The 12,617-nt window shown below is 37.9% G+C and overlaps 3 protein-coding genes across 6 annotated transcripts; 2 read left to right on the forward strand and 1 right to left on the reverse strand.

Annotated features, from left to right (window-relative positions):
* Positions 1-6: 6 nt before the first annotated feature.
* Positions 7-2,644, reverse strand: LOC7493541 (pentatricopeptide repeat-containing protein At1g66345, mitochondrial). Of its 3 annotated transcripts, XM_024599227.2 has the most exons (3): positions 2,333-2,643; positions 1,927-2,071; positions 7-1,837 (listed from the first exon to the last, which is right to left on the reverse strand). In XM_024599227.2, the coding sequence occupies exon 3, from the start codon at positions 1,816-1,818 to the stop codon at positions 148-150; it is 1,671 nt and encodes a 556-aa protein (XP_024454995.2). In that variant the 5' UTR covers positions 1,819-1,837; positions 1,927-2,071; positions 2,333-2,643; the 3' UTR covers positions 7-147. The 3 variants fall into 3 exon arrangements, with proteins under 3 accessions (XP_024454995.2, XP_002305195.2, XP_024454996.2); XM_002305159.4 differs by lacking the exon at positions 1,927-2,071 and having other exon boundaries at positions 2,333-2,644; XM_024599228.2 differs by having other exon boundaries at positions 1,927-2,643.
* A 1,461-nt stretch (positions 2,645-4,105) lies between these two features.
* On the forward strand, positions 4,106-6,476 carry LOC7493540 (probable transcription factor At5g28040). 2 transcript variants are annotated; one of them, XM_024598982.2, is made up of 2 exons: positions 4,106-5,480; positions 5,757-6,476. In XM_024598982.2, exon 1 carries the CDS (start codon positions 4,415-4,417, stop codon positions 5,459-5,461), a length of 1,047 nt encoding a protein of 348 aa, XP_024454750.2. In that variant the 5' UTR covers positions 4,106-4,414; the 3' UTR covers positions 5,462-5,480; positions 5,757-6,476. The 2 variants fall into 2 exon arrangements, with proteins under 2 accessions (XP_024454750.2, XP_024454751.2); XM_024598983.2 differs by having other exon boundaries at positions 5,764-6,476.
* A 1,429-nt stretch (positions 6,477-7,905) lies between these two features.
* Positions 7,906-12,406, forward strand: LOC7493539 (5-oxoprolinase 1). The gene is made up of 2 exons (XM_052452062.1): positions 7,906-8,052; positions 8,159-12,406. The coding sequence occupies exon 2, from the start codon at positions 8,175-8,177 to the stop codon at positions 11,982-11,984; it is 3,810 nt and encodes a 1,269-aa protein (XP_052308022.1). The 5' UTR covers positions 7,906-8,052; positions 8,159-8,174; the 3' UTR covers positions 11,985-12,406.
* Positions 12,407-12,617: the final 211 nt, after the last annotated feature.

The following is a 12,617-nucleotide window of genomic DNA, read 5'->3' on the forward strand; positions in this document are numbered from 1 at the left end:
GACCCATCAAACAAAATCTAAAAATTATTTCAAGTTTTTGAGGATTCTTTACACAAGATTCAAGCAAAAACCTGCCAAGGCAGTTTGATGCTGGGACTTGAAAGCTCACACTAGATTTCTCTAATCCAGCAAGAAGCCTTCCATATTCTATGTACTGGCACCTAAATAATGCGAGCAACAAAGCTTCAATCCTTTAGAAACCATTTCGTTGTAGAGGTTAAGAGCCCTTCTTTTGTCACCCTTTTCAAAATACACTTTAATCAATGCTTCATAAACATCCTCACGAGGATTTAGAGATCGACCTATCATAATTCTTAAATATTTTTCTGCTTCCTCTAGTTTTCCGCAATTGCAGAGGCCCTTGATCAAGGAAGTGAAACCCATTAATCCAGGAGAGAGTGAGCGATATTCCATTTCATAGTAAAGTTTGAGCATTTCCTGAATCTGATTGTTTTTTGCATAACCAGAAATTAGATTAGAGTATGTGATCTCGTCTGCTAAGAACCCTTCATCTAACAAATTCGTCAACATCTCATTTGCTCGTGTCACATCCTCTATTCTACACAGCTTTCCTACCATCTCATTGAAAGCTGAAAGGCTGGGAACATGTCCCATCTCCATCATTTTCTTGCAGTAACTCAAAGTTTCTTCTACTCTTCCTGCTTTAGCACAACCTTCAAGGAGAAAGTTAAAAGTGTCTCCATATGGTTTCAAACCCATGTTTTCCATTTCTTGCAACAACTGATTTGCTTCTTCAATTCTTTCCTCCTTACAATAAGCTCCTATAAATGAAGTGTACACAAAAGAATTTGCATTGAAACCTCGCTTAAGCATTTCTTCATAGACCTGCATTGCTGAGTTCAAATTTCCAAGTTTGACTTTAGCATAAACAATCAAAGAGTAAGCAACAGTATCCAGAATCATGTTCTTCCGAAGCATCATTTTCAATAAAGCCAAGCCCGGTTCAACTCTTCCCTCCTCTAAAATCCTAAATACCAAACAAGTATTAACAATAACTACAGGAGAGCATCTCTTTCCATGGATCTTATCCAACATGTTCACAATTGTTTGCAACTTCCCTTCCTTACACAAAGCACTGATCATGCTTTCGATTGTTGCTTCATTTGGGTAAGTTCTTCGGTGAAGCATATGCTCATAAATCTTCCACGCCAGGGGACTTTTATCAGATTTTTGAACAACATGAATCAAGGTGTTGAAACTTATAAGGCTTAAGGTGAACCTATGTTCTTCTAAGCGGCAGCATACATCAAAACCAATCTCAAACATTCTCTGCTTCGCATAAGCCTGAACCAGCAAATCAAAAACTAAGGGACTTGATATAATAATCTTATAACTACTAAGGAGGGAATCCACAACCAAAAATTTTGTAGGATCCCCTACACTTTTCTTCAGAAGTGATTCAAGCAATGCCTGAGCATCCATAATCAGCCGAGCTTGAATTAATATGTGAATCATCAGACAATATGATTGAACCCCATGTACAAAATTCCTTCTTGCTGACCAATGAAAGAAGCCTAGAGCCCGTTTTGCATCGGTTGGTTCCTTCAATTCCAGCAGTACATTTTTGACAAGCAAATTGTTGAGCTGAAGAGACTCAAATTTTCTATTCAGGGTATCCCAGTTATATCCTCTCCTTAATGAATCACATATGGAGCTTACAACTGTATCACTTTCTGTTTTTGTGCCATCATGAAGAAATCTAGCCACCTCAAACCAAGAACTGCAGACACGTGGATGAATGGAATACTTGAGTGGTGTTGAAATCAAAGATGGAAAAGTTCGACGCAGCAAAGCCATGCTCTTGCCAAAGTTTAACCTAATCAATCAGGACAAAGTATCGGATGAGACATGAATTCTATTAGGATTGTACATCTTGACAAATATCATGAAGTGCTCAGCTATTACCTTTAAAAGCAATTGCAAAACATTCTGCATCGGCAACTAACATGTAACTGTAACATCTTCAAGTATCAGATTGAATAAAAAAGAAAAAGCTTGATCAAAGTTCAAGCCAAAAGATTTTGTCCTTAAACTTTCACATTTCCGTTGCCTGCCAAAATCTCAGAATTAGACACATTCATACATTTATTCACCTTCACAGAATTTTCAAACATTCAGCTGCTACCAATTTGCGAACCATGGGCATGTGGGCGTGGGTCACTAAGCACTATTGTTCCTCAAAAGTTTGAATTTTTCTTTCTCATTTCTATATATCTCCATACAAGCATCAAAACCCATGTCCTTGCTTCAAAGAATTATTGAGAAAGGCAATAAAAATCTCGAAACTTCAAAAGTATAGAGAGAGAGGAACCTGATAAGTAAGCAGAGTGATTCGTTCTACTTGGTCAGTGCTTGAGAAAGACAGAAAGCCCTCACGAATCCTTGTGAAATTTCTGCCCGCTCCTCGATGGTTTTTGTTTTGCTTTAAAAGTTTATAGGCTTTGGAGAGGGAAGAGGGAAGAGGGAGCAATACAAAGGGAGGGATTCAATGAAGGGAAGGTGCCCATTCATTGATATTGCTTGATTTTATTGTTTCGTAGGTCAATTATTTTTAAGAAAATAAATTTCTTAAAAATATTTTATGTTCCTTGTAGACCTGATTATATTTTTATTGAATTAACTTAAGTTTCATGGAATGAATATCTAGTTAATCCAATATTCATCTCATGTTAGCTCCATGTCTTTCAAGATTGGGTTTAACAAGATGTAACAACTATACGGCTAAATCATCTCTACTACTTTGCCAAGAATTCGGGTTTGTACATGGTAAAATCAAGAACTAAACCTTTATAAAAATATACTACAATCCATTTGTTTACTGAAAAGTATTTATTTTTTGATATTTACTAGTGTCATAAAAAATAAATTGAAAAGTATTTTTCAGTGTTTGATTATGTTATGGAAAATGAGTTGGAAAATAACTTATGAATATTTTTTTTTCAAGTTTATTAAAATAATAAGAAACAAATCTTACAAATTAAAAAGTTGAATGAGAATAAAATTGAGAAAAAAAATAATTTCATAAATTATTTCAAATAAAATAAATATCAATTAAAATAATGGAGATCAAATCTAAAGATAAAAAAAATTGAAAGGCGATGAAATTAAAATAATTATAATTATAATTTCATAAATTATTTCAAATAAAATAAGTAACAATCAAAAGAACGAGGATCAAATTTGAAAGATAAAAAATTTCAATTAAAAAAATAATAAGAGAAAAACAAATAACAATCATAAAAATAAGGATCAAAATTAATATAAAAATCAAATTAAATCAAATTCTAATGGGTGAAATTGAAGAAAAAAAATTCAAAACAAAATGTATAGTAATTGAAAGTTTGAGGATCAAATTTATTATAATCAGCAAATAAGATGATATTTCTAAATTTTTCATAACTTTTAGAAAGTGTTTTCCGTTCAAAATAAAAGGAAAACACTTTCCTGAAAACCAAGCTAAATTTTTCTTTGACTGAAAAGTGTTTTCCGGTAACTAATTTTTATAATGATAAATAAACACATGAAAGTTTGAAAAATAATTTATAAAAAAATCACTGATAGATTGGAGTCATGCAAAGAATAATTGCTTTAAAAATGAACGTGTAGATAGATTGACAAATTTTATTGTTCATGAGATTTGGAGATGCACACTTGACATGCATATCTCACACATGGTAGATGTTTCTCAAACAAAATGAACAATTTCACACAATTTCTTTTTTAAGTTAAAAAACAGTTTATTAAATTGGTCTGGCTCATGACTTTGTTGAAAGTTCACATCACAGGTTATATATATTAACATGAGTCGATAGAAATAGTATTTTTTAAAAAAATTTAAAGTCTAACAATATTAGTTTGAAAAAAAAAAAAATCAAGTTCTAATTAAATTACAAATTAATAATTAAAATTACTTAAATTTAAACTCCTGCTTCTTTTTTTTTAATTCAACATGTGCAATTTCTAATAACACTTCTAAGTTAAACTCCTTTCAATCTTTCCCATCACTCTCCAATTTAAAACAAGTATAATTCACTTAAAAATAGAAGGAATTGACCCTAAAAATAAATCAACAGAAAAACTGTCTCTCCTCTCCTTAGTTCTTGCCTGTACATGTAAGGTGGAGAGATCTAATTTTGGAAACCAAATATTGATGTAGACAATGCTCATCCTTTTCTATTCACTCTGCACATTACCTTATCAAACAAAATCTCAAGTCCACAATTTACCAAACATTTCATCAAACCAACACCGTCTTCAAATCTCAAGTCTCGACATCCCTCACCCTCCTAAAATCAGCCCATAAACTCTCTCGCACTCCCCAAACTCAAAAGTCCCAGATCCTCTCAAGCCTTGATATCAAACCCTAACCCCCTTCTTGAACCAAAACATAGCCATGGACTCCACCCCAGTCCCACAACATATCCCCTTTAAACCCTCTTCCTCTTCTTCAGCCTCCAAACTCCCCATCAAACGCAAAACACCTGATTCTCTCCACCACCACCACCTCCTCTCTCCAAAACTTGAAACTTCCTCCACCACCACACCTACCACCACAAACCCAGATGCAATCTCCACTCCCACCACTAATTCTGAATCAAAGCCACCACCTTTTAAGTTCCACAGAATCTGGTCTGAGCCTGATGAAATAAGCTTCCTTCAAGGCCTACTCTCTTCATCCTCTCAAGGCCTCTCATTTCCTAAAGACTTGCCCTTTTTTTATGACAGATTCTCCAATTCAATGTCACAACCTTACACAAAATCTCAGCTTTCTGAGAAAATGAGAAGGCTGCGTAAGAAGTTTCGCAGTACGTCTTCGCGCCTTGCGCGTAATGGGTTCAATTATTCATTATTATCGCCTCATGATCGTTCTCTTTTTGATCTCTCTAAACAGCTTTGGAGCCCTGAATTTGCTTCAAGCTCGCCTTTTGGAGGTAATAAGAGTACAGGTAGTAATAGTAATAGTAATTTTGATGGTAATGTGAGTAGTTTTCGTCCTGATAATGTTAAAAGGACGAAACTGGATGAGGATTTGGTGGGTGTTAAAGGTAGTTTTTTGCCGGTTTTTGCTTTGCCTTGCGAAAATGTAAATGTGAGTAATGAATTGAATGATCTGGAGTCGTTGGATTTGGATGAATTTGATGATGGGTATGTTGTGAAAATGAGGGAAGGCAATGTGGGTTGGGAGGTGGATAAGGGGGTGAGTGGATGTGGAGGTGGCTGCGGTAGTGTGGCAGTAAAGAGTGTGGCTAAGAGTGTTCTAAATGTGTTTGACGAGTGCGTAAAGGAGGTCAAGAAGGTTGTTCTTAAAGAGAGGTTGGATAGTTCAATGGAAGGGAAGAAGGAGAAGGATTTTCAAAGGAGGTGGAGGGAGCAAAGAGTTGCTGAGTTTGATGTTTTGGCTCTTCGGTTGAGGTTGCTTCTTGACAATTCTGCTAAATAGGCAATGACTTTGTTGACTTGTGAGTAGATTTACTTGTGCATTCTCTAATGTAGGTTTTTTTTTGTAATTTATAATTTTTTAAGTAGTTATATGTAATTATTTACGGGAAATCAAGGTAATGAGAGTCCATTCATTCCTATCATATGATTGTGCTAGTTGTCTCTGATAATTTCTTTTTTCCCTCTTCCTCTTTGTTGGTTACTAAACTTGCATTATGCGGTTCATGTAAATTCAACGAGTTTTACAATTTATTTGAGATTGGCTTGTTTCCATATGTTTAATTGCTATAAACTAGATGCCAGGTATTGTCCCATTGCCACCCCACAGAGAAGGACCAAATCATTCACGGGAGAACCTGCAATAGTGAGACTATGAGCTTGAAACTCTTACCTGTGTATTCTGTAGAAAATTTAGGCCCAGGGAAGTCATCTGCTTAAGTTCAAGCTCGAGGAAGCATCTTGAGACTTCATTGAACAGGAGAGAAGCAATTTTTTTCCACCGGTGATCCATGAGGTCAAATTAGTTTGAACCAGTGATGCTTCATTTTGATGTTGAAGTAGTTAGCATGCTTCAAATTGAACCAAGTCATAAAGAGTGACTGAACAGTCAGCTAATCAGATGTTAAAGTGGTTCGCATGCTCGAAATGGAACTTAGTATTGGTTCTTACTGTGATGGTTTCACCATTTAATGGAACTTTCTGATCAATTGATCAACAAATAGGCTTGAAATTTGGTAACCTATTCACGATTGTTTGCAGTAGCTCTACAAACAGTTTAATTATGTGTATGGTTTGTGAATCTGCCTGGCAAGGATGCGATAGTGTTGTAAAAGGAGAACAGTATCCTTTGGAGCTTCAGCTATATGTTTCATCTGTCAAATAGCAATGTAGGAAGCTTCCCAGTGTGACGAAAACACACAGCCCATGAAACAGGTAAATGAACCGTAGCTCAATTTGCATGTTTTCTGATTTCCTACTGAACTCTATTATTCTGTAGGCAGGAAAAAAAATACCCCATGAAAAGGTGAGGGTAGAGGTTTCTACTTTCTGCACTGCTGAAAATATTCTTGTTGCAGGTGGTGAGTGATTATTTTGACAACCTCGGTGCTCTCACATAATTGGCTTTGTTGTTTACAATAGCTGTAGGGATTACTGCATGAGCTCCATGTTTTTTGACTACGTAAATTTTTCTTTGAATTTTAACTCTCACATGGATAGGTTGGTTCTTAAACATGGATCAAGTTTTGGTTTTGGGTTGCAAACAACTGGAATTGGGTAAGAATAAGCTGTCAGGCGTTCAGGAGGAAGAAGACAAAGAAACAAATAGTAAAATAATATTTTTTATTTTTAAAAATTTATTTTTAATATTAATACATCAAAACAATTTAAAAACATATTAAAAATAATTTTTTAAAAAACACAACTTTAACTGTTTTTTCGAAACACTGCCTATACTGATATCTATAATCACATTTCAAAACAACCATCAATCATCCTGCAAACACAATCATTGTAGCTGCAACACAATGCCGAAACATTCTATGCAGAAAGAAACTATGCGTGGGCCTGGATTAAAGAGAGCCCCAAACACTTACATCAGCACTAGCCAAAAACTCAAGAATCTGTACTAGATATGAAAGGTGAAAGACCTCCAACGCCCTTCAAGGTACTGTACTGTACCTCCATAGATATTGTTCCGTGTGGGAGATTAAGTTATGTTTGCTTGGTAGTTTTTCAATCTCATGCACAGATCCATCCTGTAGCAGCAGCATACAACTTGGTTTATGCTATAACATGATACTTCTTGTTGAGAACAAATAAGGGTTCAAGAGAGCCATTATACATAGATTGTACGACATTCTTGTTTCTGTGTATATATATATATATATATATATATATACACACGCGCGCGCGGGGGTAGTGTTTGTTTTTGCGGTTAAATTTTTTTTTAAATTATTTTTTTTCAAATTAGTTTTTTTATTGTTTTAATGTACTAATATCAAAAATACATTTTTAAAAATAAATAAATATTATTTTAATATATTTATAATTAAAAAATACATTAAAAAACAACTGATATTACAATGTTAAATACTATCATAATACATAATTGGGAAATCTCGATTTAGTTTTAAATTAATATACTCATTTTCAGTTAATTACCAAACCTATAGATTTTATCAATTAGGTCCCAAACATTTCAAAAACCTAAAATGGTAATACTCATTGACTTTTTCATCAAAACAAATGCCGTTTTAGCGTATAAAATATGCAAATTAGACTTGAACTTGACAAAAGAAAACAATTAATAAATATATGAAACTTATGATATTTAATTAATAAATCCTATAAATTTAGGATGTAATTGACAATAAATATATAGGTTTGGGACTAAATCGAGGTTTCCTTTATTTTTTTCAATTATTAATTATGCGAGAGAAAGCTATATTCGATAACGTCGCCGTTTCCCCGCTTATACCATATCTCTCAGCCAGCAGGGTAGTGTTTAAAAACTGGACGACTCCACCCAGTTCTGCTCCACGGTACTGCCACCTCAGCTGCTCCATCATCACTCTCTTCCTCAATCACCCTGTAAGTCTCTCTCTCTCATTTCCTTTGAATCAATCCATCGAGTAATGGCTACCTGATTTTTCATCTCTCTTGTTTTAATTTGGATTGTTATTTATTTTGTTGATAGATTGATCGATCATTCGATGGGAAGTTCGAAGAAAAAAGAAGAAGAAAAGCTTAGATTTTGTATAGATAGAGGCGGAACGTTTACCGATGTGTATGCGGAAATTTCAGGCAAGAGTGATGGTCGGGATTTGAAACTGTTATCTGTTGATCCGGCGAATTATGAGGATGCTCCGGTGGAAGGGATTAGGAGGATTCTTGAGGAGTATACAGGAGAGAAGATTCCCAGAACCTCCAAAATCCCCACGAATAAGATTGAGTTTATTAGGATGGGGACCACTGTAGCTACCAATGCCTTGTTGGAGAGAAAAGGGGAGAGGATTGCTTTGTGTGTCACTCGAGGGTTTAAGGATTTGTTGCAGATTGGTAATCAGGCTCGTCCGAATATCTTTGATCTTACGGTTTCGAAACCCTCCAACCTTTACGAGGAGGTTATTGAGGTTGATGAGAGAGTTCAGCTTGTTGTTGATGATAGTGGGGATGATGGTTTGGGTTCGGTGGTTAAAGGGGTGTCGGGTGAGCTTGTGAGGGTTGTGAAGCCGGTTGATGAACAAGGTTTGAAGCCTTTGTTGAAGGGGTTGTTGGAGAGAGGGATTAGTTGTTTGGCTGTTGTGTTGATGCATTCTTATACGTTTCCGCAACATGAATTGGCTGTGGAAAAGCTTGCTGTTGATTTGGGTTTTCGACATGTTTCTTTGTCTTCGTCTTTGACTCCCATGGTTCGAGCTGTTCCTCGGGGGTTAACTGCTAGCGTGGATGCGTACTTAACCCCAGTTATCAAGGATTATTTGTCAGGTTTTATGTCGAAATTTGATGAAGGGTTGGGTAAGGTGAATGTTTTGTTTATGCAATCGGATGGAGGGCTTGCACCGGAAAATAGGTTTTCAGGACACAAAGCTGTTTTGTCTGGTCCTGCAGGTGGAGTTGTTGGTTATTCGCAGACACTTTTTGGGCTTGAAACAGAGAAGCCCCTTATTGGGTTTGATATGGGTGGTACATCTACGGATGTGAGCCGTTATGCTGGGAGTTATGAACATGTCCTTGAAACCCAGATTTCCGGTGCCATTATTCAAGCACCTCAACTTGACATAAGCACTGTTGCTGCTGGTGGTGGATCAAAGTTGAAGTTCCAGTTTGGAGCTTTCCGGGTAGGACCAGAATCAGTGGGTGCTCATCCAGGCCCAGTTTGTTATCGTAAAGGTGGGGAATTGGCAGTTACCGATGCCAATCTCGTTCTAGGATTTGTCATTCCTGATCATTTTCCATCCATTTTTGGCCCCAACGAAGATCAGCCTTTAGATATCAAGGCAACAAGAGAAGAATTTGAGAAGCTTGCCAATCAAATAAACTCCTATAGGAAGAGCCAAGATTCATCTGCTAAGGACATGACTGTGGAAGAGATTGCTCTGGGATTTGTGAATGTTGCAAATGAAACAATGTGCCGTCCGATACGGCAGTTGACAGAGATGAAGGGCCATGAAACAAGGAACCATGCTCTTGCTTGCTTTGGAGGTGCTGGCCCACAGCATGCTTGTGCCATTGCCAGGTCGTTGGGCATGAAAGAAGTACTTGTTCACAGATTCTGTGGGATCTTAAGTGCGTATGGCATGGGCTTGGCAGATGTTGTTGAAGAGGCACAAGAGCCATATTCTGCTGTTTATGGCCCTGATTCCATCTTGGAGGCTTCCCATAGAGAAGATATGTTACTGAAGCAGATAAGGCAGAAGCTACAGGAGCAAGGGTTCAGAGAGGAGAACATTACAACAGAAACATATTTAAACTTGCGGTATGAGGGCACGGATACTGCCATCATGGTAAAGAAACATGTCAATGAAGATGGGTCAGGGTCCGACTATGCAGTGGAGTTTGTGAAGCTATTCCAGCAGGAGTACGGATTCAAGCTACAGAATAGGAATATTCTTATATGTGACGTCAGAGTTCGTGGTATTGGAGTCACTAACATACTGAAGCCACAAGTACTGGAACCCACTTCTGGTAACCTGGAAGTGGAAGGCCACTATAAGGTTTACTTTGGGAATGGGTGGCTTGATACACCTCTATACAAGCTTGATAATCTGGGTTGTGGACACGTCATACCTGGCCCTGCAATCATCATGAATGGAAATAGCACGGTGGTAGTGGAACCCCAATGCAAAGCTATCATAACGATATATGGAAACATCAAAATTGAAATTGAGTCTAACATGAGCACCGTGAAAATAGCCGAAAAAGTTGCAGATGTTGTGCAGCTCTCAATTTTCAATCACAGATTTATGGGAATAGCTGAACAAATGGGACGGACGCTACAGCGAACTTCCATATCAACAAATATCAAGGAAAGGCTAGATTTCTCTTGTGCTCTCTTTGGCCCTGATGGGGGACTAGTTGCTAATGCCCCCCATGTCCCTGTGCATCTTGGAGCCATGTCCAGTACTGTTCGGTGGCAGCTCAATTATTGGGGAGAAAACTTGAATGAAGGTGATGTTTTGGTCACCAACCATCCTAGTGCCGGAGGTAGCCATCTTCCTGACATAACTGTCATCACACCTGTGTTTGATAATGGTAAGCTGGTTTTTTTTGTTGCAAGTAGAGGACATCACGCAGAGATTGGGGGTATTACTCCTGGAAGCATGCCCCCCTTTTCAAAGTCAATATGGGAAGAAGGAGCTGCAATTAAAGCATTTAAGCTTGTAGAAAAGGGGATTTTTCAGGAAGAGGGAATTGTTAACCTTCTCCAGTTTCCTGGTTCTGATGAATCAGCTCATAAAATCCCTGGAACTCGCCGGCTTCAAGACAATTTATCAGACCTACATGCACAAGTAGCTGCAAACCAGAGAGGTATCTCCCTTATCAAAGAACTGATTGAGCAGTATGGTTTGGAAACTGTTCAGGCCTATATGACCTATGTACAGCTAAATGCAGAAGAAGCAGTGAGGGAAATGCTCAAATCAGTTGCTGCTAGAGTTTCATCTCAGTCAGACAAGTTTGGAGAGAATAATAATGTAACTATAGAAGAAGAAGATAGCATGGATGATGGCTCTGTCATACATCTGAAACTAACTATTGATTCTAATAAAGGGGAAGCATTTTTCGATTTTAGTGGGACAAGCCCTGAGGTGTATGGGAATTGGAATGCACCAGAAGCAGTAACAGCTGCCGCAGTTATATACTGCCTTCGCTGTTTGGTGGATGTTGATATTCCTCTCAACCAAGGTTGTTTAGCCCCGGTTGGAATCCATATTCCTAAAGGCTCATTCCTCTCTCCAAGTGACAAGGCTGCAGTTGTTGGAGGTAATGTTCTCACGTCTCAGAGGGTAACAGATGTTGTACTTACTGCCTTTCAGGCCTGTGCTTGTTCTCAGGGTTGCATGAATAATCTCACTTTTGGGGATAATACTTTTGGCTATTATGAAACAATTGGAGGTGGAAGTGGTGCTGGTCCTCACTGGGATGGGACAAGTGGAGTCCAGTGCCATATGACCAATACCCGTATGACTGATCCAGAGATTTTTGAGCAAAGGTATCCTGTTCTTTTGCATAAGTTTGGACTAAGAGAGAACAGTGGAGGATCTGGGCTTCATAAAGGGGGTGATGGGCTTGTAAGAGAGATAGAGTTCAGGCGGCCAGTTGTAGTGAGTATTCTTTCAGAAAGGCGTGTGCATGCACCAAAAGGTCTGAAGGGGGGGAAAGATGGGGCTCGCGGGGCCAATTACCTAATTACCAAAGATAAACGGAGAGTTTACCTTGGAGGTAAGAACACAGTTGAGGTGCAGGCAGGGGAGATTCTTGAGATTTTAACTCCTGGAGGTGGTGGGTGGGGTTCATGTTGATTTTCTGGTGCAAACTGCTGCATTGAGGTGGTAGTGGTGGGTGGATTTGTTGTTGGTTTCTCCGATGCTGCATTGAGATGCCTGTTCTGAGTGCTATGACTGTATCAAGAGCAGTTGGTGCTATGAAACTTGCTGTAGTTGCTGTATCAGCTGATGCTGCATAGCTTGCAGTATTGCCCAGTTTGCTACAGGTTGATTCCATTGCTGTTTCTGCTTTGATCCCGGTTTTGCAGCTCCATTGCTTTTGCAACATTCTGGCAAAAAAGAACTGATGTGTCAGGAGTTTCTTATTTCCTTGGCGTGAGTTTTCTTTTTCTTAAACTTGCTATTGTTCTCTCCTAGATAGTGATACTCCAGACTGTTATATTGGGTGGTTATGAAATGTTCTCATATGAGCAAATGAAATAATTCATGGTTTAGTATGTTCCCTTTCTTCCTGCAATATCTTGATGTTCATCTTCTCATCAAAGCAAAAACTACCCAAACCTTCTCATCAAAGACTACCAAAACACTTGTCTTCCTGCAATATCTTGATGTTCATCTTCCCATCAAAGCAAAAACCACCATAACCACCAAAACCTTCTCCCTCCAAAACACTCGCCTTTGATAGATTTTGTTTTCCGATTTAACATA

The sequence above is a fragment of the Populus trichocarpa genome, chromosome 4, assembly GCF_000002775.5.
Source record: "Populus trichocarpa isolate Nisqually-1 chromosome 4, P.trichocarpa_v4.1, whole genome shotgun sequence".
NCBI classification, from domain to species: Eukaryota; Viridiplantae; Streptophyta; class Magnoliopsida; order Malpighiales; family Salicaceae; genus Populus; species Populus trichocarpa.